The 26,354-nt window shown below is 39.6% G+C and overlaps 1 protein-coding gene across 3 annotated transcripts in view; it reads left to right on the forward strand.

Moving 5' to 3' along the window:
* Positions 1-26,354, forward strand: part of LOC100453709 (cyclin-Y-like protein 2) — a 35,889-nt gene extending 9,535 nt beyond the window's left edge. For 2 of the 3 annotated variants that reach the window (XM_054523243.2, XM_054523245.2), the window contains 7 exons: positions 2,292-2,392; positions 6,494-6,529; positions 8,386-8,437; positions 10,178-10,297; positions 14,678-14,844; positions 23,752-23,914; positions 25,411-26,354. In XM_054523243.2, coding sequence (XP_054379218.1) covers positions 2,292-2,392; positions 6,494-6,529; positions 8,386-8,437; positions 10,178-10,297; positions 14,678-14,844; positions 23,752-23,914; positions 25,411-25,521 — 750 coding nt within the window. In that variant the 3' untranslated portion in view covers positions 25,522-26,354. The remainder of the gene's footprint in view (positions 1-2,291; positions 2,393-6,493; positions 6,530-8,385; positions 8,438-10,177; positions 10,298-14,677; positions 14,845-23,751; positions 23,915-25,410) is intronic. The other variant, XM_054523244.2, reaches the window with a different exon arrangement.

Below are 26,354 nucleotides of genomic sequence, written 5' to 3' on the forward strand. Positions count from 1 at the left end.
AGTTCTGTGAAAACTGATGATGGTATTTTGATAGGAATTGCATTGAATTTGTAGATTGCTTTTGGCAGTATGATCATTTTCACAATATTGATTCTACCCATTCATGAGCATGGGATATCTTTCCATTTGTTTGTGTCATCCATACTTTCATTCAGCAATGTTTTGTAGTTCCCAATGGCATATCAAAAAGAGAATCTGCCGTGATCAAGTGGGTTTCATACCAGGGGCAGGGATTGTTTAACATAAGCAAGTCAATAAATGTGATACATCACAGAAACAGAATTCAAAACAAAAATCACATGATCATCTCAATAGATGCAGAAAAAGCATTTGACAAAATCCAGCATCCTTTTATGATTAAAACCCTCAGCAAAATTAGCATACAAGGGACATACCTCAATGTAATAAAAGCCATCCATTTCAAACCCACAGCCAACATAATATTGAATGGCAAAAGTTGAAAGCATTCCCCCTGAGAACTGGAACAAGACAAGGATGCCCACTCTCACCACTCCTATTCAGTATAGTACTGGAAGACCTAGCCAGCCAGAGCAATCACACAAGAGAAAGAAATAAAGGGCATCCAGATCAGTAAATAGGAAGTCAAACTGTCGCTGTTTGCTGATGATATGATCGTATACCTAGAAAACCCCAAAGACTCCTCCAAAAAACTCCTAGAACTGATAAATGAATACAGAAAAGTTTCAGGATATAAAATTAATGTACACAAATCAGTAGCTCTGTTATACCCCAACAGCGACAAAGCTGAGAATCAAACCAAGAACTCAACCCCTTTACAACAGCTGCAAAAAAAAAAAAAAAAAAAAGCTTAGGAATATAACTAAGCAAGGAGGTGAAAGACCTCTACAAGGAAAACAGCTTTAGTGTTTTTAATGGATTAAAATTAGAGGCAGCAGGTACAGTGGAAGAAGTCAGTGGTTGGGCATCGGCGTCCAACGGGTACTGGACCTTTGATGGTAAGGCTTTGGTTTTGACTTACTAAAATATGAGGTATGATTATTGTCTAGTTTTTGTCATTAAACCTTAAAACCACTAAGTAAACCCTTCCATTTCTTGTTAAAGATTGTAAAATTTCATACTCTGTGATTTATGCTGACTGAAGTTAGATTTGTTTCTATTTTGTGACTACCTTAAATAATACCTATAAACAGTAAACGGTTAGTAGTATTTTTGCTGTAATTAAATGTAGTAAGACTTACCTTCCAAATTATAACTGAATTAATTTGTCAAACACTTGAACTTTTTGATTTATTCAAAATTTTATGCTGAGCAGCTGGAGGTAGGAACAGTTAGGGCTCTCCCTTACTCTTATGGAGAGGCGTACTTTCTCATGAGGTGAATACTCTGCTAGAATTAGTATCTTGTAATCAGTTAGTGTACAAAAAATCATGTTTTGGTGAGGCTACTGGCAAAGAGATCCAAGAGGGTAGATGGAGTCAAGCTTGTTGAAACAAGGAAGGAGAAAAGCATTATTCCAGACAGAGAATGGGGTAGAGCAGGAAAATGCCTAGGTGCGGGTCAAATGATTTATAGAATAAAATTAATCAAGTTTTGAAATGAATGGAAAGTATTCTATGAGGGTCTCATTTGAGTCATGTCATGGCAATCTCATTTAAACATGAAGTGAAAGTTAAATTTTTTAAGTTGTCATCTGTTTTCAGGGTGTGAGAGAATATTTAGGTGATACTCTTTTTATCCTCCACATAAGAAAACAGGACTAGAGAAACCTATGTCTTCCTCACTTGTTGGTGGCCTAGCAGCCTTGGTACATGAGCCTCTGAATCTGAAACACTTGTTTTGTCACAATATCGCCTGAAATAATACATTTAGGATTAGTAACTTAGTAAATGCGTTAGTCTTAGTCTTGTATTCATTGCAGTAAAATGGTCTTATACCAATATTATTCAATACATTACATTTTACTGTAGTAAATAAATAACAGAAATAGAAATTCTCAGCTGTTTTATGTCACTATAAAAAATGAAATCTTATTTTAAACTTTTCTCATTATTTATAAAGGAAATTCATAAAATCCTTGTTAGTTTTGATGATAGGTACCACATTAAGGGCAGCCTTTTATAACCCGTATCTCAAACATCCTCTGTGGAAGTTAAGAGCCTCCAATGGGTTTTCTATAGAGTGCACATGATACCACACTCAGGTAGTTCATGGAGTGTAAGAAATATCCTAGTGCTTTGAAAAATTTGACATTTTAATCAATGAAAAAATATACTTTGATAAGTTTATCTTATACTTCACTTCCCTTTCAGGTATCTACTGAGCATTTTACTCAACAATACAGTTCATGTTCGACAATATTCCTTGATGACAGCACAGTCAGCCAGCCTCATCTTACAATGACACTAAAATCGTGAGTACAACTGTAATGCCAAGGGATAGACTCCCTTATTCAAAAATTATTTCAGCCATTTGGTTGTCCTCTTCAGCAATCATTTTAAGAAATTGGAGTCAAGTATATATTGATATCCAGATTCTAAATATTAAGTATCAATTTCTCTTTTAATCTTAGACGTCATGGTGGAAGGAAAAATCAGCACATAAGCAATCCCAGAAAAAGTGCAGCTATTTATTTGATGCCTTTATGCCTTAAGACAATGTTGAATGCAATGAGAAGGATAGGTTCCTTTTATTGAATGATTTTTGTGAAATATTAGTTTTTCAGTGCATTGCGGGCCTAAATCAATGTGTACTACTTTGGACATTAGTCTTGGAAGAAGAAAAAGCTTTTTCTCTTCTGGCACCACAGTGTATCTGCATTTGATTTTCTCCCATTGTGCATGAGAACCTCATGGGTCACAAAGATGCGCTTTGAGAGCACCCTGAGATGAAGTTTATTTTAAAAGGAAAAACAACCAACACCACCACAAGCTCCACTGGGTTTGTCCAGTGTACATCATTATCACCTCCTTGGATTATGAGTATTGATTTTTAGAACACAGTTTGGAAAGTGCTAATTTAGAATATTAATGTCTTCTGACAAAGGCCTAATAGCCAGAGTCTACAAGGAACTTAAACAAATTTACAAGAAAAAAACAAACCCATCAAAAAGTGGGTGAAGGATATGAGCAGACACTTCTCAAAAGAAGACATTTATGTGGCCAACAAACATATGAAAAAAAGCTCATTATCACTGGTCATTAGAGAAATGCAAATCAAAACCACAATGAGATACCATCTCATGCCAGTTAGAATGGCGAGCATTAAAAAGTCAGGAAACAACAGATGCTGGAGAGGATGTGGAGAAATAGAAATGCTTTTACACTGCTGGTGGGAATGTAAATTAGTTCAACCATTGTGGAGACAGTGTGGCGATTCCTCAAGGATCTAGAACCAGAAATACCATTTGACCCGGCAATCCCATTACTGGCTATATACCCAAAGGATTTTAAGTCATTCTGCTATAAAGGTGCATGCACATGTATGTTTTTTGTTGCACTATTTACAATAGCAAAGACTTGGAACCAACCCAAATGCCCATCAATGATAGACTGGATAAAGAAAATGTGCCACATATACACAATGGAATACTATGCAGCCATAAGAAAGAATGAGTTCATGTCCTTTACAGGGACATGGATGAAGCTGGAAACCATCACTCTCAGCAAACTAACACAGGAACAGAAAACCAAACACCGCATGTTCTCGCTCATATGTGGGTGTTGAACAATGAGAGCACATGGACACAGGAAGGGGAATATCAAACCCCAGGGCCTGTCGGGGAGTGGGAGGCAAGGGGAGGGATAGCATTAGGAGAAATACCGGGTTGATGGGTGCAGCAAACCACCAGGGCACATGTATACATGTATAACAAACCTTCACGTTCTGCACATGTATCCCAGAACTTAAAGTATAATTTAAAAAAACATGGCAGCCAGGCATGGTGGCTCATGCCTGTAATCCCAGCACTTCGGGAGGCCAAGGCAGGCCAATCACCTGAGATCAGGAGTTCGAGACCAGCCTGGCTAACACGGCAAAACCCTGTCTCTACTAAAAATACAAAAATTAGCTGGGCGTGATGGCAGGCATCTGTAATTCCAGCTACTTGGGAGGCTGAGGCAGGAGAATGGCTTGAACCCAGGAGGCAGAGGTTGCAGTGAGCCAAGATTATGCCATTGCACTCCAGCCTGGGCAACGAGAGCAAAACTCCATTTCTAAAACCAATAACTACAACAACAAAGAGGCAAGTTTACACTTATAATAATGTCACTTCCTCTCTCCTTTATCACAGTAGTAGAGATGAAATTGTGTTTCAGTGAAAACTGGATTCAAACTCTGTCTCAAGTCCTGAGCTTTGGGACCTATTGAGTAATCACTAAATGTCTGTATTCAGCCAAGCCTCTAAATCCTTGAGGAAAAAAAAAAAAAAAAAAAAAAAATCACTCTGGTATGTATCCCTGGCTTCTTGAATTCAAAAGTTTTGATGTGTTAGCATACAATTTAAAAGTAGTTTTAAACATTAATCTTGCTCAAACAAATTTCACGCTTTTTTCCTCATTATTCTAATTTTTAGAAGTCTACTTTTGAAAGTAAAGTAAGTTTTAATTTCCCATCAACAAGTTTGAGAAATTATCATTTGGTATATTCACTATTAGTGAAATAAAGGTTTATTGAGCAAATTAATAGGGCAAATTGACTTCAAGAAAAGATTTTGAAAAATGTTTATTATGGGTTAATAGTGCACTGTTGTCAATGGAGTAGATGGAACTCATTGGGATCACTTTTGCAAGGTTTTTTTTTCAAAATACATGTCTGCAAACATTTGTATCTTCTCACCTCAACCTTCCCTCTGTCTCTAGGCACTGAGAAGCCCTTTAGGAAAATAGGAGTGGATGTGAGGCATCTTCTTGTGAAGAAAAGCATCCCAGAAGATTCTGATTTTCACCCCAACTCAATCACTCCAAACTTTGCTGCACTTTGAAGTCACCAGGGAAATTTTTAACAACAACCCTAATGCCTAAAGTCCTACCCAATGCTAATTAATTAAATTAAAAAGTCTCATGTTGAAAATGAGGCAGTTATTAAAGCTCCTCAGTTGATTTTAATGTACAGCAAAGTTTGAGAGCACTGCTTAATTTGAGTTTAGGACGAGAAACTGCTCCTATTTGGTGGGACCTTGGGCAAGTCAGTTTTAAGGTTTGTTTCCCTGATCTGTAAAATGAGTGTTGGATTAAATGTCATGTAAGGTCATTGGTCCTTTCCAGCATGTAACTTCAAATTCTGTGATTTTAAAATGATTTTAGAGATGAAAACTACTTGAAGCACTATAGACATATCCATCTTAAGTGCTAATGTTATAGGCTTTTTAAAAAGTGCTAATATTGTATAGACCTATTATTAAAATTCGGATTTTCCTTCCCTCAGTTATTTTGAGTCTCATTCTAGATGCTGAGGGCAAATGGAAGCACATAACTTATGTAAGAGAACCTCTTGTTTTGTGATACACAGCATCTGTGAGTAACTTAGGAATATAGTTACATGTATCTGAAGAGGTGTATCTGTTCATAAATATTTCAGTTAAACTAATTGAAGGTAACTGCCATTCATATTACACTGTGTCATGGTATACTGCCTTGTCAGCACTGCATATTTTAGGATCACTGCACCTATCATTGATTTCCTGTGTGGTTATGTTTACTAATATATTTTTTAATAATTATACAAAAGTGATTTCAAATAATTTTGTTATAAAGCACTTTCATTATGTATTTTTAGGGAAATAATTAAAAATGGGTGGTAGGAGATAGTGAACTAAACTAAAATGCATGGCCTAACATCTTAAAAAGAAAACACTACTGTATGGCTTAAACATATGGACACATAGATGGAAACTGCATGAAGCTGTGTGTGGTGGCTCATGCCTGTAATCCCAGCACTTTGGGAGTTCTGAGGCAGGGGGATCACTTGAGGCCAGGAGTTTGAGACCAACCTGGCCATCATGGTGAGACCCTGTCCCTGCTAAAAATAGAAAAATTAGCTGGACATAGTGGTGCAAACCTGTAGTTCCAGCTACTTGGGAGGCTGAGGCATGAGGATCCCTTGTACCTGGGAAGTGGAAGTTTTGGTGAGCCAAGATCGCACCACTGCACTCCAGTCTGGGCGACAGAGTGAGACTCTGGGTCAAAAAATAGATAAATGCATAAAATAAATTGCATGGCATGAAAGGTTTTGTGGGTAGAAGAGCATATAACAGGGAAATATGTTGTTATTTATATATTATAATCATCAACAGAAACATGTCTTCTAAAAGCATACTGCCTTGCATTTTGGTTCTCATATTTTTGCTAAAAGCCAAGAAATGAAAATAAGAAAGTGCCCTTATGGTACTGTTCTGAACTATAAGATTTGAATTTCAGAGCCGCTAGGAGAGTTTCCTCTGCCCCCCTCTTAAAAGATGTCTTCAAGCCTAACAAATGATAACATTTATTCTTATGAATATTTTTTCCTTCCACAGTGTGACCTTGGCGATATATTATCATATCAAGAAAAGGTGAGCTTTTTTAGTCTTGTTATTCTGGCTAATTACTTTGCATGATATTAAGCTCAGCGTTAGATCACAGCTCTAGACATCATAAGCTGTATTGTGCCTACTAAAATATTGAAGCAAATTATTTGTGTTTTCTTTGGTCCTTGAGACTTTTTAAATTCTTAAATGATTGAGTATCCCAATGAGTATGATTTTATATTGATTATATTGATATTTACTCTGATAGAAATATAAACGAGATTTTTTTCAAAATCTATTTTTAGTTTAGATTTCACAGTCTTAACACTATTGATATTATGAGCTAGATAATGCTTTGTTGTGAAGACTGTCCTGTGCATTACGGAAAATTTAGCAACATTCATGGCCTTTACCAACTAGATGTCGGTAGTAACCCATGACCCAGGTTGTGACAATAGAAAATATTCCTTGAGAACAATATTGTTAACATAAAATTTTAAATGAAAATATAACTTTTCTATGATAAAATGTTGAGTAAAAAGTGTGTCATGTATTTATATTATTGATAGTCTGTAGTGTTGAGCTTAATAGAAGACAACTGGATTCTCTAGCTCTTTCTTTGCAATTTGCTTTAAAGAAGCAATAAGATGACCTAGCCTCATGCAAATACGTAGTTGGTAAAAGGTGTATTTTTCAAGCTTTAAGACAGTTGTGGGTATTCTTTAATACTAAATCAAAACTTCACAAGTGCTAGTTTCTTAAATTAGTTACAGTGGCATTTTACATATTAGCAAATGTATTCTCAGTACTCACCGATCTTTCTTGAACAATAAGTGGTTCTTTCCCCACATACTTGCATTTATAATATTATGCATTAGTTATTTGGAAAATATTGGTTTATGTTTTATTGTATCAAAAATCCCTTTTTTAATTTAACCACCAGTCTTATTTTAAAACGTCCTTAAGTATTGAGAAGCGGTCAAGCTTACAGTGGAAGGAACAAGTTTTTCAAAGTCCTTGGGAAAGCTTCAATTCTATCATTGGAAACAAATACTTATTTTCCTTGTGACATGAGTGACACATTTCCTTGTGAATGAGTGACAGCTTCGTTTATTTTTGAGAATGATAGTTGTACCTTTTTTTTAGACCGAGTTTCACTCTGTCACTTGGCTAGAGTCCATTGGCATGATTTCAGCTCAAGCAATCCTCTCACCTCAGGCTCCTGAGTAGCTGGGACCACAGATGTGTGTCAGCATGCCTGGATAATTTTTTTGTATTTTTGGTAGAGACAGGGTTTTGTCATGTTGCCCAGGCTGGTCTCGAACTCCTAAAGGAGCTCAAGTGATCTGCCTGTTTTGGCCTCCCAAAGTGCTGGGATTTTACAGGTGTGAGCCACTGCACTGGCCCAGTTGTATTTTTAAATGAAACTGATGGTTCTCTTTAGTTCTCTGTAGTATATTCTCATGATGTATTTATTATTTTTAGTAGTTTAAATTAAAGGAAGCTAGAAAATCTGAATCACATTTACATTTATTAAAGTTCTAAAGAGAGTATTGCCCACCACTACTGCTTTGTAAAACGTTCTTGTGTTTTACTGTGTGGTTAGAGGAGTGAAAATGTGTTTGGTTTATTGCCATTGCCTGTTAGGGAGAGTCAATACTTACAGGCAGTTCTGACTGGTTATGGTATAAAAGACTTCACAGTACAGGACATGCTATGCTGAGGAAGAAGAGGTCAGGAAACCCTCCGCAAGTCAGTATCAAGGAGAATTTGTAAAAACTGTTTGTTTTGGTGAAGTAAACACCAAAGCACATAGGCACATAGGAGGCATTATTTTACTAAGCAGATATTATACTAAGATATTAACAGTTTTTGAAGTAATACACATTCTTATTTTATAGAGATGCAGATAGATCTTTGGGCATATTTGATGAACGGTTACACCCACTTACAGTAAGTGTCACTTTTTTTTTTTTTTTTTGAGATGCAGTTTCACTCTTGTTGCCCAGGCTGGAGTGCAATGGTGCCATCTTGGCTCACTGGAAACTCTGCTTCCGAAGTTGAAGCGATTCTCCTGCCTCAGCCTCCCAGGTAGCTGGGATTACAGGTGCCCACCACCACGCCCGGCTGATTTTGTATTTTTAGTAGAGATGGGGTTTCACCATGTTAGCCACACTGGTTTTGAATTCCTGACCTCGGCCTCCCAAAGTGCTGGGATTACAGGCGTGAGCCACCACACCCAGCCCAGTAAGTGTCACTTTTATTGAGTTTGTATTTTCTTTCTTTTTTTTTTTTTTGAGACGGAGTCTCACTCTGTTGCCCAGGCTGGAGTGCAGTGGCGTGATCTCGGCTCACTGCAAGCTCTGCCTCTTGGGTTCATGCCATTCTCCTGCCTCAGCCTCCTGAGTTACTGGGACTACAGGTGCCTGCCACAACGCCCAGCTAATTTTTTGTATTTTTAGTAGAGACAGGGTTTCACCATGTTAGCCAGGATGGTCTCAATCTCCTGACTTCATGATCCGCCCACCTTGGCCTCCCAAAATGCTGAGATTACAGGGGTGAGCCACCACGCCCAGCCTGAGTCTGTATTTTCATCATAGATTTGTATCTGTTTCATGCCCGCAGTCAAAGGCATCTTTCTTTAAGTCTTGTTCCCCATTTCATGTGGCATCTAGTCATCTTATTTTAAAAGTGTTGTAAAAAGAACATGCTGGAATAAGAACTGATCTGCAGGTATGTTTAATTAGTGAGCTAATGTGAGTAAATATACTATCCAAATAACAGAAAACGTATCTTTTTAAAAGATAATTGTTAATAGTATCAAGCAATATAAGTATATGTAAATACTTTTAACAAAGAAGCATGATTTTTATGAAGAGGGTTAAAAATAATTTAAGTTCGCTGGTTGTGGTGGCTCACAACTTTGTAATCACAGCACTTTGGGAGGCTGAGGTGGGCGGATCACCGGAGGTCAGGAGTTTGAGACCAGCCTGACCAATATGATGAAACCCTGTCTCTACTAAAAATATAAAAATTAGCTGGGTATGGTGGCATGTGCCTGTAATCCCAGCTACTCGGGAGGCTGAGATAGAAGAATCGCCTGAACCCAGGAGGCGGAAGTTGCAGTGCGGCAAGATCACATCATTGCATTCCAGCCTGGGCAACAAGAGTGAAAATCTGTCTCAAAAAATCAAACAAACAAACAAAAAAAAAGAATTTAAGTTTATATCAACTTACATGGTGTAAAAATTTAAAAATGTACTTCCTTAGGTACATAATAGCCACATGTGGCTAGTGACTATTGTATTTATCAGCACAAGCTTAGAGCCTCATGGTTACAGGAAACTATATTTTTTCAAAGTTTATTGCAGAGAAGAATGACATACAGTCAGTAAGACATTAAAGCCTACTAGTAGCTTACATTTGGATGGAATTATGTGAGGGAAAGGGTAAAAAAGAATATAAACATTTTCTGAGCTTAAGCTCATATAATTTTTAAGTGAATGTGGATGAGTATTAAATCATTATGGTATTTCAGGATCCTACTGTTCATATTGTAAAAAACTAAAAGACATCTCACCAATCAAAATTATCGTAAGTGACACATGGGCACAAATGTGAACACTGCTGTCTTAAGAGCACCTCAGGTTTTTTCTTCAATGGATACTTACATTGCATCCTTTCTTCTTTCAGCGAAAAGAGGTTTTGGAGGAATATTTTAAGTATGATCCTGAACACAAATTGATTTTCAGATTTGTTCATACTCTGTTTAAAGCCATGAGGCTAACAGCTGAATTTGCAATCGTAAGTTTGGTAAGATATTTTCTATTTATAAAGCAGCTTTAGAAATTCTTCTTGTAAACAGGGTGGTATTGTCCTGTTTTTTAATACAGTAGGTTTCTGAAGTTATCTCAGAATTTTAAGAGAAACTTTTGAAAGCAAATACATTTTAGTTGAATCATCATTATGGCTTAAAATGTCACAATTGCTTTTCTCATCACAGAACAATTGCTATTAAAGGCAGCAGGAGGGATTTCTGATTTCTCCCCCAACACATCAGTAAACACATGCACACACAGTGCACACACATCCAGGGCATGTGGAGGGCTTGGAATGGGGAGCAGTAACAGAACCATCTGGCTGATGGGCAGGAAAGGATGCCAGTGTAGGTCTAAGCTGAGTCCCAGGGTATATCCCCAGGCAATTCTGATGCATGTTGTCATTGACAGCTGCTGCCCTCAATTCTTTGTTCCTTCGATGATGTGTGTTTATCTATCCCTGCTGATCACCTGTGCCTGCTCATGAAGTTGCCCAGGAATGTGGTTCCAGTTGGTCTACCAAACCATAGCTGTGTCATTACATTTACATTATTCCTACAAATTCCTTTTGTAAACCTATCATTTTAAATAATAAATTCTGTTCAAATTGTTGAAAATAATCTTACTCCTCCCCACAACAAACCTATAGAGGAAAGTCAACTGCATGGCCAGGAATGAAAAAATACTTAGGTCAATACTTCTTTAGCAACCAGTTAGAGTCTAGGGGAGAAGGCTCCTGCTGTGCACTTGAATCAAAGCCCTCAAAGGGCACTGGACCAGATACAGGCCTTCTCGAGGAGCTGCAAGTCATTTGGAACTCTTAAGCTCATGCTAGAGGGAAGCAGGAGTGGTGCTTCCAGATGTAGAGACAGGTGATGCAGGAGGGAAAGCTGGATTGGAAAAGGGAGAGTTTTGTACATAGGCTAAGCTTGGTGTGCCTTTGAGAGAGCAGAGTAGCAGAGTCTAGTCGTCATTTGGATATACAGGACTAGAGCATGAATCTGATGTAGAGCTACAGAATGAAGAGAAACAGCAGCTGTTTAAATACCAAGAAAGTGTGTAGAATGAAATTGGACAAGCCAGGCATGGTGGTTTCATGCCTTTAGTCGTAGGTACTTGGGAGGCTGAGGTGGGGGAATTACTTGAGCCCAGCAGTTTAAGTCCAGCCTGGGCCAGATGATGAGACCCTGTATTTTTTTTTTTTTTTTTTGAGAGGGACCCTCGCTCTGTCACCCAGGCTGGAGTGTGCAGTGGCGCAATCTCGGCTCACTGCAAGCTCCACCTCCCAGATTTACGCCATTCTCCTGCCTCAGCCTCCCAAGTAGCTGGGACTAGAGGCACCCGCCACAACACCTGGCTAATTTTTTGTATTTTTAGTAGAGACAGGGTTTCATCATGTTAGCCAGGATGGTCTCGATCTCCTAACCTCGTGATCCACCCACCTCAGCCTCCCAAAGTGCTGGGATTACAGGTGTAAGCCACCGCACCCAGCCGAGACCCTGCATCTTAAGAAAACAAAAAGTAAGGCCAGGTACGGTTTCTCATGCCTGTAATGCCAGCACTTTGGGAGGCCAAGTTGAGAGGATTGCTCAAGTGTAGGAGTTCAAGACCAGACTGGTCAATAAAGTGAGACCCATTTCTACTAAAAAAAAAAAAAAATAAGAAATTAGCTGGACATGATGGCACATGCCTGTGGCACCAGGCACACGGCAGGCTGAGGCAGGAAGATCACTTGAGCCCAGGAGGTGGAGGCTGCACTCTAGCCTGAGCAACTGAGTGAGACCCTGTCTCAAAAACAGATAAAATGGACAGAAAATAGGTCGATAAAGACTATTATCATTTAAGGGACAAGCCCCCAGAGGAGTGGCTACTAGAGTGGGAAGAGGAAAAGCAGAAGAGGATAATAAAAGAAGAAAGAGTTCAAGATAAGAGAAGCTGTAGTCACAGTGCTGAATGCTGCCAAGCAGTGACTGATTTGTGAACACTCACTGGATGCTGACCCTGTGCCGCTCTTCTAAGTGCTGGGGTAGAGGAGAGGACAGGTGGAACACAGTTCTTGGTTTTATGAGCTTATTATATTCTAGGAAGATGGAACTTAAGTGTATGAAACAGCAGGAAGAGGAAGCAGGATAAAGGGATACAGAGTGATTGGGGGCTATTTTAGGTAGACAGATGAGGAAGAGCCTCTCTAGAGAGCTGACATTAGAACAGTGACCTGACTGAAGGAGTGACGGGAAAGAGTGCTGACATTACAGGCAGCAGGATGATTGCCAGGACAGACAGAAATGTGTTTCACGTGTGTTTGAGGAACAAACAGCAAGGTGACGAGCATAGTCAGAGTGAAGAATGAGGGGAACGGTGGAGATGAGGCCCCTCAGGCAGTACCATAGCTCACAGGGCCTTTTGGCTTGTAGGCCGTAGGAAGAAGTTGAGGTTTTACTCCAGTTTGATGGGAAGCTCGTGGGGAGATCTTGAGCAGAGGAGTGCCATGTTCTAAATGAAGAGGTTATGCTGGCTGCTTTGCGGACAGTAATCCATAGTTGGGAGGCAGAGTGGAGGCAGCGAAGAGGGTTAAGAAGCAACTAGGGTAATGCAGGTGAGCAGTGATAGACTGTGGGTCACCATCAAACCATGCAGACCACCAGTGAAGGTAGATGTAAGAGGCATTGCACACAGATTGGAGCAGGGGAACTGAAATGTAGCTATTTGGCCCCAACACCTAGGCAAATGGCAAATGGCAGAGCTTTAGTTTGTCAGCGTGAAGACACAAGAGACAAGTGCCTGTTGGCAAGAGGAGCCTCAACAGGGGCAGGCAGTGTAGCTGAAGGAGAGATGGAAGATGAGGAGCTGGTATGAGGGTATGGTGCGGTGAGCACCAGTGAGAGGACACAGTTGGAGAGGAGTGGGGAGTGGGATGGGGACAAAGGAAACACAATTTGGAGGAAATTTCTGGTAGAGAGGAAGAAAATCTTCAGAAAGAGGTGATTGTGGGAACAGTGTGCTGCAAAAGTGAGATGGGATCAACTGCACTGAGGGAAGAGTTGGCATCGGTGGGAATAAAGAATTCTCAAAGTCACCCAGAAGGGCACGTGGCATGGATGAGTGTCAGCAGGTCAGCAGCTTAGCAGGAAAGGGGACAGGAAGTAGAGGGCTTGCCATGTTGTTTCAAAGGTCTCTGATTCCTACGCAGTTGAACCCTGGGAGGGAGTTTCACTCTTGAAATACTTGAGAGTGCAGAGTTTGGGAGAAAGGGAGTGGAATCTGTAAAATGTCATGTTCAATAGCCATTTGTTTTTGAAAACATACTTGAGTTTGGCAGTGTTCAGATCAGTATCAGATCTGGCAGTGTTCTGCAATCTGATACCCTCCAGACAAGAAATAAACTTGCTTATTTATATAAAGTTTTTTCCTTTTGTTTCGATGTAAACAGTTCAAGTAGCTCACAGACATACTGTTCTGCAGAGCACCCTCTGAAGTCACAACACCTCACAGCTCACCTTTAATCTTTACTCAGCTATTCACTTTGCCCAATTCTTTGTAGGACAGATGTTTGATAGATGTAAAGTAATTCATAGGATTGTCTCACCAACTGCCTGGCAGGTGTAGAGGAATCCCAGGGATACAGAGACTGGCAGCTGTTTCCACCTTAAAACCAACAGAATTGTCTAAGTTGCAGATGGTGTAAGACAGAATAAATTTTTATGAAGGGATCATGAAGACGTGCAAAATAGGGGCTGTGAGAAGGACCATCCTTTATACACATGTGTTTCTTACCAAGTGGGCAACTGAATATGGGGAATGTTTTACAACCCCACAGACCCGCTCCTGCCATGCTGCTCTACACAGCAGCTGCTGGGAGGCTCTCTTGACCAGCAGTTTTTAAAGCTAGTGCCACAGAAGGGTGAGTTTTTGTGAAAAGGAGGTTAACATTTGCTCACTATTACATGGGTTTTACATATTCAAGCTTGACGTACTTGTAAAATTCCCATCTACCTACCAGCTCTGTGTGAGACATTACATATGTAGGCACTTAAGGATTTATTGAATGACTTTAATCCACACTGGGCTTGTATGTCTGCTATCTTTTATGAGTGTGAAGGTGACAACACTGCCTGTCTTCGTGATGCCCTTGGCTGAGATATACGGTCATTCTTGTAACCAAAATTGGGCTGTGAACTTCTATGGGCAGAGTAGGTAGCAGAAGTATCTGACCTACAATTGTGATATGGCCCCTTGTTTGGCCTGATCAAGCAAATCTCTGTAGAACATAAACACTTACTTTCTGGTCAAAACCAGAAGAAATCTGTCATTCATAAGAATTCTTATCACAGCACTTAAACTGAGCTAAATCAAAGGCCAGTGCTCTGTTTTGCAGATTTATATAGAAAGACTTGTAAGTTATGCTAATATCGACATTTGTCCAACTAACTGGAAGAGGATTGTCTTGGGAGCCATTCTTCTTGCCTCCAAGGTTTGGAGTGACATGGCTGTGTGGAATGAGGACTACTGCAAGCTCTTTGAGAACACTACAGTTGAAGAAATGTGAGTTTGTATGGTTTTTGTGAACTTTCTAACCATTTTTTCAGTACTTTATGTGCTCCCATAAACTTAAACACTCTAAGAAATATTTTTAAAGGTTACGTTGTGCAGATAATGAAAATGGACATAAACACCACATACTTTTTCCATCCAGCTTTAGAACGATAGTTCATATTTTTCATTGTTTGCTGGTAGGTCTTGGTAAATTGATGTTTTAATAATCTGCTCATAAATTGAAAAGTATTTTTCTGGTGAATATTTTTGGCATTATCTTACCAGTGTACTACCAGAACATAATAGTACAGTAAATATCTTCATGGCTTTTTCAAAGCTGTGTGCAAGTTCAGTCTCTTTGTAAGGAGCACATATGTGGCCTTTGAAATAATTATTTGGCCAGTGACAGGTCTAAGGCCTCTGGACTGTGAAAACTGTGTAGTTTCACCCTGAGTTACACATTGTGAATTTGCCTTTGCTGGTGTTCCCCCTGCTTTTATCTGAAGTTCTGTTTTATAGAAACCTTGAGATACAGAATATCCACAGATCCCTGTGCCCCTGTCCCATCCCAGTGGAGTGTTACATATGTTTGGAAATTGGGCTGATGAGTTAGAAGTTCCAGTGTTCCCCTCAGGCAGTCTGAGAAACATTGCTGGAGCATCACCCAGTGCTCACCACACTCAAGAGGTTCCCTGGGCACTCATAAAACCACAGCAGCACTTTGGGGGCCCCGAGTTACCTGTGAGAGTGCAATAAATCTTGCTGAGTCATGGGGTTGCTCACAGATGGCACCAACATGATGCTGAAACAGAAGCTTCATGGGGTCTTTCTTCCAGTCTGGCCTCATGATTGTTGTAAAGGGAAGGGCCTTGGAGCTGGTAGGCAAAGTGAGCCAGGGAGACATTTCCAGCAGAGGCTGTCACAGTGTCCACTAGACAGCGAAAATGGCTTTGTGGGTGACATTTAGGGAAATCTGAAGGAATACCTCTTGATGACATTGAGCACCATATGAAGATCAAGATCATGACAGGCAGTGGCAAGAGGTTTTGGGTTTTTGTTTTTCTTTTTTTTTTTTTTTTTTTACATTTGCCTGTTATTCCAGTTAAGACTGTCTTTCAGAATGTATGCCGTCACAGAGGTGGAGCCTGATGGCTGAATAGCAGTCTCTGCCAATTGTGCTCCCCACAGGAATAACAAATTTAGGAACTATCTAAATAAAAAAAGCACCTGCATAGGAACTAAAAATCAGGTAAGCATTCATAGTACCTGGTTTTAACTTCATATCACTGAAGGAAGCACTGAATAGTGTAGAAAAGACAGTCTTGAATTGCTGATGCCATTCCTCCCCCATGTCCCAGCAGTGGACCTGTGGTGAGAAGAGGGGCTACATGCTTGGGGGAGGGAGAGCACAGCAACTGTGGGACTTTGCGCTAAATTCAGCACTGCCTTGTCATAGCAGAAAGCAAAACAAGGCTGCACTCATCCAATGCCCACCCATGGAGGAAACATTTAGACTAGCCCTAGCCAGGGAGGAATTGTTCATGCCAGTGTTTGGAACTTGAGTTATGAAAGGCTACTGGCTACTGTGGGATAAAATACTCTGGGGTCCTTAATAAACCTGAAAGTCTGTCTAGGCCACAAGGACTGCTGTGCTGCCCTTGAAGCCAGTGTATTTAGGGGCATGTGACCTACAGAGACAGCAGCTGGGGCAGCTAGGGAGTGCTTGCCCACCCCGCCTCCAGCCCTAGACAGTGCAGCTCACAGGTCTGACAGAGACCTCTTTCTTCTGCTTGAGGGGAGGAAAGAGGACTTTGTCTTGCAACTTGGATACTAGCTCAGCCACAGTAGGAGAGGGCACTGGTCAGAGTCATGAGACCCCCATTTCAGGTCCCAGCTTCAGGATAACATCTCTAGACAAACCTTGGGCCAGAAGGGAACTTGCTGCCTTAAAGGGACTCAGTAATGGCAGGATTCATCACTTTCTGATGAAAGAGCCCTTGGGCCCTGAAGAATCATCAGTGGTGACCAGATAGTATATACCATGGGCCTCGAGTGAGACTCAGAGATGTGCTGGCTGCAGGTGTGACCCAGCACATTCCCAGCTGTGGTGGCTGTGAGGAGAGACTCTCTCTGCTTGAGAAAAGCTGAGGGAAGAGTTAAGAGGATTTTTCTTGAGCTTAGATACCAGCTCAGCTACAGTGGAGAAGAGCACCAAGTGGACTGTTGGAGTCCCCGATTCAGGCCTTGGCTCTTGGATGGCATCTCTGGACACACCCTGGGCCAGAGGGGAGCCCACTTCCCTGAAGAGTGAGTTTCAGGCCAGGCAGCATTCACCACAAGTTGACTGAGAGCACTTGGGCATTGAGTGAGAATCAGTGGTGACCTGACAGTAATCCCCATGGGACTGTGTTGACGATATACGTGGGGACAGACTACTCTGCCTGGGGAAAGGGGAGGGAACAGTGGGAATGGATTTGCCTGGTGGATTCAGTGCCAGCTCAGCCATGGTAGAGCAGAACACCAGGTAGATGTCTAAGGTTTATGACTCCAGCCCTGGCTCCCAGACAGCACCTCTGAACCCATCCAGGGACCAGGAGAACTTACTGCACTTAAGGGAAGGACAGAAGCCTGGCTGGCTTCACTACCTGCTAATTGTAGAGCCCCAGGGCCTTGAGTGAAATAGGTGGCAGCAGGTAGGTGTTACAGTGGGCCTTGGCCTGCCACAGTGCTGTGCCAGCTTCAGACCTACTGCTGTCCCAGTGGTGGTGGCCACAGGGGTACTTGCATTGCTCCTCTCTGAGCCCCAGGCAGCCTAGCACAGAGAGAGAGAGACTTCATTTGTGGGAAAGTAAGAGAAGAAGTGAGTCCCTGTCTGCTAACCCAGAGAATTCCTTCAGGTCTGATCTCAGACCACCAATGTGGTACCTCCACAAGTCTGCAAAAAAAAAAAAAAAAAAAAAAAAAAAAATGACATTCTTTACGGAAATAGAAATAAAAAATGAATTCTAAAATTTATATGTAACTACAAAAGACTCAGAGTATCCGAAGCTACCCTGAGCAAAAAACAAACAAAACTGGAGGAATCACATTATCTGATTTCAAATTATACTCTATAGCTATAGTAACCAAAACAGCATGACACTGGCATAAAAACAGACACATCAACCAATGGAACAGAATAGAAAACCCAGAAACCAGTTTATACATCTACAGTGAACTCATTGTCAACGAAGGTACCAAGCACATACAATGGGGAAATGACAGTCTCGTCAATAAGTGGTGCTGGGAAAACTGGATATTCATATGCAGAGGAATGAAACTAGACCTCTATTTCTCACCTTATACAAAAATCAAATCAAAATGGATTAAAGATTTAAATCTCAACTGGGTGCGGTGGCTTATGCCTGTAATCCCAGCACTTCGGAAGGCCGAGATAGAAGAATTGCTTGAGCCCAGTAGTTCAATACCAGCCTGGGCAAACCAGTGAGATTCTGTCTCTATTTTTTAAAACATTAAAAATTAAAAAAATTTAAATCTAAGACCTGAAATGTGAAACAAATAAAATATTGGGAAAACTCTCCGGGATGCTGGACTCAGCAAATATTTCTTGAATATTTCATAAGCACAGGCAGCCAAAGCAAAAATGGGCAAATTAGCTCACATCAAGTTAAAAAGCTTCTGCACAACAAAGGAAACAATCAACTAAGTGAAGAGACAACACACAGAATGGGGGAAGATATTTGAAAACTATCTGACAAGGGATTAATTACCAGAATATTTAAGAAGCTCAAAGAACTCCATAGAAAAAAATCTAATATGGTTTCTAAACTGGGCAAAATATCTGAATAGGCATTTCTCAAAAGAGGACACATTAGCCAGGCATGATGACACGTGCCTGTGGTTTCAGCTGTTGGGGAGGCTTAGGTGCAAAAGTTACCTGAGCCTGGGAGGTTGAGGCTGCAGTGAGCTGTGATTGTGCCACTGCACTCCAACCTGAGTGACAAAGTGAGACCCTGTTTCAAAACTAAGAAAGGCATACAAATAGCAGATAGGTATATGAAAAGATACTCAACATCAATATCATTGATCTTCAGAGAAATGCAAATCAAAATTACAATGAGAGATCATCTCACGCCACTTAAAATGGCTTTTATTCTAAAGATAGCCAATAACAAACGCTGGTGAGGATACAGAGAAAAGGTAACCCTCATACATGGTTAGTGGGAATGTAATTTAAGTACAGCCACTATGGAGAAACGTTTGGAGTTCCTCAAAACTAAAAATAGAGCTACCGTATGATCCAGCAATCCTACTGCTGGGTATATACCCAAAAGAAAGGAAATCAGTATATCAGAGAGATACCTGCACTCTCATGTATACTGCAGCACTATTCACAACAGCCAAGATTTGGAAGCATTCCGAGTGTCCATCAACAGAAGAGTGGCTAAAGAAAATGTGGTACATATACACAATGAAGTACTATTCAACCGTAAAAGAGAATGAGATCTTAGTATTTGCAAGAACATGGATGGAAATGTTGAATGAAATAAGCCAGGCATGGAAAAACAAACTTTACGTGTTCCCACTTATTTGTGGGAACTAAAAATTAAGACAGTTTTCTTTTGTTTGTTTTGTTTTTTGAGATGGAGTCTTGCTCTGTCACCCAGGCTGGAGTGCAGCGGTGCTATGTCGGCTCACTGCAACCTCCACCTCCTGGGGTCAAGCGATTCTTCTACCTCTGCCTCCCGAGTAGCTGGGATTACAGGCTCATGCCACCATGCCTGGATAATTTTTGTATTTTTAGTGGTGATGGGGTTTCACCATGCTGGCCAGGCTGATCTCAAACTCCTGACCTCGTGATCCACCCGCCTCAGCCTCCCAAAGTGATGGGATTACAGGCGTGAGCCACTGTGCCCGGCCTCAAACAATTTAACTCATGAAGATATAGAGTAGGAGAACTGTTAGCAGAGGCTGGTAAAAGTAGTATGGGGGATGAGGAGTAGGGGGTAATGGTTAATAGGTACACACATATAGTTAGAAAGAATAAACAAAATCTAGTATTTGATAGCACAACAGGGTGACAACACTCAAGAATTATTTAATTGTACATTTTACAGTAACTAAAAGAGTGTAATTTGAATTATTTGTACAACAAAGGTATGCTTGAGGAATGATGGATACTTCATTTACCCTGATGTGATTATTACACATTGTAGTCATCAAAATATTTTATATACCACATAAATATATACACCTATAATATACCCCAAAAACATTTTTAAAGACTTTCATTCAGAATTACTACACTGTATATTTACCAGTGAATTGAGGATTCTTGTGACTAAGAAGAGACTCACTAGTGATGGTCGGTTGGTTTTGAAATGGCTGCTAAATTACTGCTTTGCTAAATAGTAGAAACTGAGTTGTCACGGTGATATTGCTAGTAGCCATTTTAGCAAAGGATGTAACAGAAAATGAATTTGAAACAAATAGAAGTACTCTGAAAGTTGCAGAAGCTAAAGTGCTCTTAATCACTACTGTCATCAGTCTGTAAACTGGTTTCTTGAAGGGAGCAAAATTTGTAATTATGAACACTTGGCTCCACTATAATGGCAGCTAAATTGTTCTAAAACCTGCAGCTAATCCAGTGGGGCTCTAGTTCTAATTACAAGGTCAGAGAATACACAGAGAAATGTTCAGGTTTCCACAGATGTGAGCTCCAGAAGCAGTGGTGGCAGAAGCCAGCTGCAGTTCTACACAATGCTGTTTGTGAACGCAGAAGCACCCTGATCTGTGCTCTGAACAGGAGCTATGTTGCAGATTTTTAGAAAATGTAAAACATTGCAACAAAGTGTGTAATGTACATTTATCTTGTCCCTCTGCTGTTGATTGTAAAGATCTCTTTTGGACCGTAAATTGAACCATTTAAAAATTAGTGTTTATCAGATTTTTCTTAAAACTTTTCAACATCTGTTTGTCTTGTTAGAATATATTTTCCTTCAGAAACATCACTAATTATCAGGGAAATGCAAATGAAAACCACAGTGTGATACCACCTTACTCCTGCAAGAATGGCCATAATTTAAAAATTGAAAAATCGTACATGTTGGTATGGATTTGGTGAAAAGGGAACACTTACGCTGCTGATAGGAATGTAAACTAGTACAACCACTATGGAAAACAGTATTGCCATTCAATCCAGCAATCTCACACTAGGTATCTACCCAAAGCAAAAGAAGTCGTATGAAAAAGACACATGCACATGTGTGTTGATAGCAGCACAGTTTGCAATTGCAAAAATATGGAATGCCCATCAACGAATGGGCAGATGAAGAAAGTGTGGAATATATACACCATGGAATACTGCTGAGCCATAAAACAGAATGAAATGATGGCCTTTGCAGCAACCTGGATGGAGCTGGATGCCATTATTCTAAGTGAAGTAACTCAAGAATGGAAAACCAAATATCATATGTTCTCTCTTATAGGTGGGAGCTAAGCTATGAGGATTTTATATGTGTATATATATATATATGTACACACACACACACACATACATACATATATACATACATACATACATATAAGTTAAACTGTGCAGCTCCTATTCAGAAAATTTGCTGTGCCTGTAAAGGGTATGCTATTAGCCATTTAAAAAACAACAAAAAACTAAGAAGATACATATCCTGTAGGCATAATGGTTTTCCTCAATAACTAAGCCTTTATTAATAAACATGTTAATTATATAAAATACTATATTTTACACATTTAAAATATGTTTGTGGAAAAACATAAGAGATTATGAAGTGCATATATTCCTATAGTAAATTAACTCCTGATTAGCTGATTATTAAAGCATTATCTGATTTACATTCCTATAGTCTTATGGTTATATGAATAGGAAACTAATGTTAGAAGTAGTTTCAGTGGGGTTTTCAGTTAAACAAATGAGAAAACCACCTATCTGCTTATATCCTAACTGCTTTCCATACCAGAGAACATCAAGCATTTGTTGACTTAGCCAATGGATAAAATTTTAAAACCAAGAAACCAAATATGTTGTTGAGGTATTGTTTTTATACAGTTAAGTCTTTATGGGGATTACTATGAAAGTGGTAAGATTACTCTAGTTTTATATTTATTTAAACATTTGACAAAGTGCTGGACACAGTGGCTCATGTCTGTAATCCCAGCACTTTGGGAGGCCAAGGTGGGAGTATCACTTAATCACAGGAGTTTAACACCAGCCTGGGCAACAGGTGAGACCCTGTCTCTACAAAGAGAATTTTTAAAAAATAGCCCAGCTAGGTGGCATGAACCTGTAGTCCCAGCTACTTGAAAGGCTAGGATCATGCCACTGAACTGTAGCCTGAGTGACAGAGCAAGAACCTGTCTCAAAACAAACAAACAAACAAAAATCTTCTGCCGGGACAGCTGAATAATCACTTGGCAGAGGGCTGCTCCCAGCCTGTTCCCCTCTCACTGCATTCTACTCATCCCCACACTCTGTTCTGGCCAGGAGTGACAGGTGCTGAGCACCTTGGGGTTTCATTTCCAACTTAGGAGAAACACTGTGTAAGGCCAGCGCCCTACCAAAAGGCTTGTCATAAAATGGGTTTAGTCTAGCCAAGGTGTTTCTCTTTGATCCTTCTACCGCCTGAAGTGTAAAGAGTATTCCTGCCCCGTAATAGTGACAGCTAATAAATGGCATCCATCATTTCTGTCATCTGATCACTATTGCGGTGCCTTGGGAGTGAGCATGGAGTCTGAGTTGTGCAATGGAACCCTCAAGAATGAGACCTGAGTCAGCTGCATGAGTGCAGAGAAGGCTGTCCCCTTTCTCCTCATCCCAAACTTGGGGTGCTGGATCCAGAATGGACTGCAAGCAGCTGTGCCCTGTTTGGACATTAGTGTAGGAATCCACCTGCATAGCCTGTATTTGTTTCAAAAAAGAATTTGGAGCTATTCTAGTAGCTCAGTGTGATATTTTTAAATAAACAGAGAAAAATTTTATTAACTGACTTAACAGAAAAACACTGCCTATTAAATTCATTTAATATTGTTTAAGGAGTATCTACAAAATTTTGACCTCAGTGTTCTCTTGCAAAAGAAGTGGAAGTAAGGACAGAGACCCTTTCAAATGAAGAATCACTGAGAAACAAAATATTTATAAGTAGTATAACATTTACTTATGCACATTTTTGAAGATTATGCCATAATCAGTTTGCATCAGGCTCTCCAATTTCGGAACACTGAGAGGATTTTCCTGTAGGGGAAATTTTCATATAAATGTTGAAGAAATTGTTAAAACTGAAAACTTTTCTGAATTTGGTAATCTACTAGGGTTCAAATCTAGTGTGCTTTCTTATATTTGTAAGGTCTGTCTACAGTGTATGTTATCATGGGTCTTGGAGTAAATATCACGTAAATGAAGGCATTTCCACATTCTATACATTCACAGGTTTTATTTCAGAAATGAGTTCTGTTGTTCATGTGGAACTGGAACAACCGAAGGCCTTACCATGGATGTTTGTATTTACAAGGGTTTTCTCCATTGAATCCTTTCATGTTTTCAAAGAAATGAAAAAGCTGAAGGCTTTACTTGTTTCTTAAGATTATGTCGTTTTTCTCCATATTAAATTCAAATATGTCTTTGAAAGCACGTGAGAAAATCAAGTTATTAACCCAGTTTTTACATTCATGTTGTTTTTGTTTTTCTAAGTTTTCAAAGAGAACTGGGAAAGTTGCATGCTTTCTTGTATTTCTTAGATCAATAGGGTTCTGTACAGTGTGAGTTCTTGCATGTGTTCTAATAAACTAGAGCACATGATGCCTTTACCACATTTCTTACACAAGAATAATGTTTTTGAACTAACATTGTCCTGTGTTGGTTTTGTTGTGTTTCTCCTTCCCCAGGAATGAGTTGGAAAGGAAATTCTTGAAGCTAATTAATTATAATGTCAACGTTACTAGCAGTGTTTATAGCAGATTCTACTTCGATCTTCGCACCTTGGCACACAACAACGGCCTGTATTCACCAGTTTATCTTCTTGACAGAGAAAGAGCATGGAAGCTGGAGGTAAGGCTACGAAGTTACTAAGGTGGGTTTTCAGTCAAACACCAATGCCAACATCTGTGACTAGGTCATATTAAGTAGTGATTAGAAAAATGGAAAGCTTCAAAATTAACTAACATACTGAAGAGCTTATTACCTTTATGGCATTCTACTTCCTGCATCTTTTATGGTTTTTACAAGGATCCACATCATTTGAAAATTATAGATATTATCTTCTCTTTTGTGAGCATAATTCAGAATATTTTAATCAAATTTAATTCATTTGTAATCTTTCCCTTTTGAACCTTTACCCTTTCAAATAATCATATATAAATGATTTCTTGTTATTGTATTCTGAGCAATGCCTACATATATAATGCACTTACCACTCTTGACGATTTTTTATTACTTAGTTTGCAAATTTATGTCATTTTCTACTGTATATACCACAGTGCAGTCAGTCCCATGGGTTTGTTAGACACAGCATTAGTGCCTAAGCCAAGAGACCTGCACTTAGACTGTATAAGGTGTGCTTGTCTCAAATACTGGATGCGGGAAGTACATGGGATTTTACTGGAAATGATAACTTTTATGAGACAAAGTAATATTTATGGTTTGTGACTTTTGGTAAGTACACAGCAGACTTACAGCTGACAAGGATGAACATTTAAAATAGGCACATTCTGTGGTACCTTGGAAGTATTTTAAAATAATACATTTTCTATCATAATTAATGTACAAGTGAAGTAGTGCCTTTTGATGCTTGAGTCATTAGACTTCTTTGATGTTCCGATACAATCCAGCACATGCCTGCATCGTTAAAATTTGCTTTGAGTGTATAATAACTACTGTAGATTGGGTAGAGTTTGAATAGATTAATAAACTAACTTTTTGCAAAAGTGTACATTCATTATGTTTAAGGAACAAGTGCACAGGTAACATGATACTGCTCTTAGAAGCCTGTCACAATACTGTGACATCTTTGGGAGCCCAATTTTTAAGTAACAATAAAACAAGTTCCCCTTTGCTCCAGCAATCTAGCCCTGAGATTACCTTAATGAGTTGACAGAACTTGGCAGTGTAAACCTCAGCCAAAGTAGCTATAACTGGGCCGGGCGCGGTGGCTCATGCCTGTAATTCCAGCACTTTGGGAGGCCGAGGTGGATGGATCACGAGGTCAGGAGTTCAAGATCAGCCTGGCCAAAATGGTGAAACTCCGTCACTACTAAAAATGTGAAAATTAGCTGGGCATGTTAGCAGGCGCCTGTAATCCCAGCTACTCGGGAGGCTGACGTAGAGAATTGCTTGAACCTGGGAGGCGGAGGTTGCAGTGAGCTGAGATTGTGCCATTGCACTCCAGCCTGGGACTCCTCAAAAAAAAAAAAAAAAAGAAAAAACAAAAAGTAGCTGTAACTGAACTATCTAAAGGAGTTTGCATGTGTGGCTTATCATCAGTGGTGATTGTTAAAAGGTCGGAAACCTCTTTAAAATTGTACCTTTCTTCTATTTGACATTCTTAGGCTTTTTCAAGGATGGAACAAGACAGAGTTTTCTATAGTGCTGCCAAGAATGGGTCTTTGAGTGCTGATGATTTAATTCATCTTCAGCGTGCTAAGGCTATCCTCTCCTGAAGGAAGAAATGAGGAGTAATGTAACATCTGAACTCCTCATCAAAAAAGACAGGAAAATACGAACTCTCCTGCTAAAGAACTAGAAAAGTTGGTATTTTCAAAAGAAGAAACACCTCAATTCAAGTTAACTCAAGGACAACTAAGATTGTACTTCGTAGTAAAGAATGGGACCTTGTCAGGGCAACAACACACTCTTACACTCTTCTGTCCTGTTTAATGTAAACAGAGTTATAAAAACCACTCCAAAGTGAAGACTCCTGCCCACACACACATATTTGCTTAGTGTGTGGGCTGATAGCTGTAAACTATATAAGGCTTTTAAAACAATAGTTTAACTTTTTAGATTTTAAAGATAACTTTTCTGTTTCTTTTATGTTTTTTTCTTTTTCCCAATATTCCTGCATATGCATTTGGAATCAGTGCAGTATCACTGTTAAAACATGGGAGTCTAACAACTCCTAAAGCCACTAGGAGCAGTCCCAGCATTGTCAGGTATGGAAGGGCTCTTCCTTCCTACTTTTACCATGGAAGCTACAGTTACTGGCAATCATCAAGCAAAAGCTGCCAAATAACATTTGCCATTCATATCCTTTGTAAGCCCTTCTTATTAGCAGTTTAGCATGTTTGGGGGTCATAAAAAGAGAAAGTATTGGTTATTGATTATCTACTTTTATGAAGCTCTATGGTGTATTTCTTATGAACTATAATGGTTCTCATTTGCTGGTAAATTTTCTTATAGTTAAGTAAATGTATTCAAAGATGTTTTCATAGTGCCAAGCAACATGGTGATCCAGTGGTTATATAAAAATAATAAAATACAAGGTGTCCTGAAA

Source organism: Pongo abelii, chromosome 8, assembly GCF_028885655.2.
Source record: "Pongo abelii isolate AG06213 chromosome 8, NHGRI_mPonAbe1-v2.0_pri, whole genome shotgun sequence".
Classification (NCBI taxonomy): Eukaryota; Metazoa; Chordata; class Mammalia; order Primates; family Hominidae; genus Pongo; species Pongo abelii.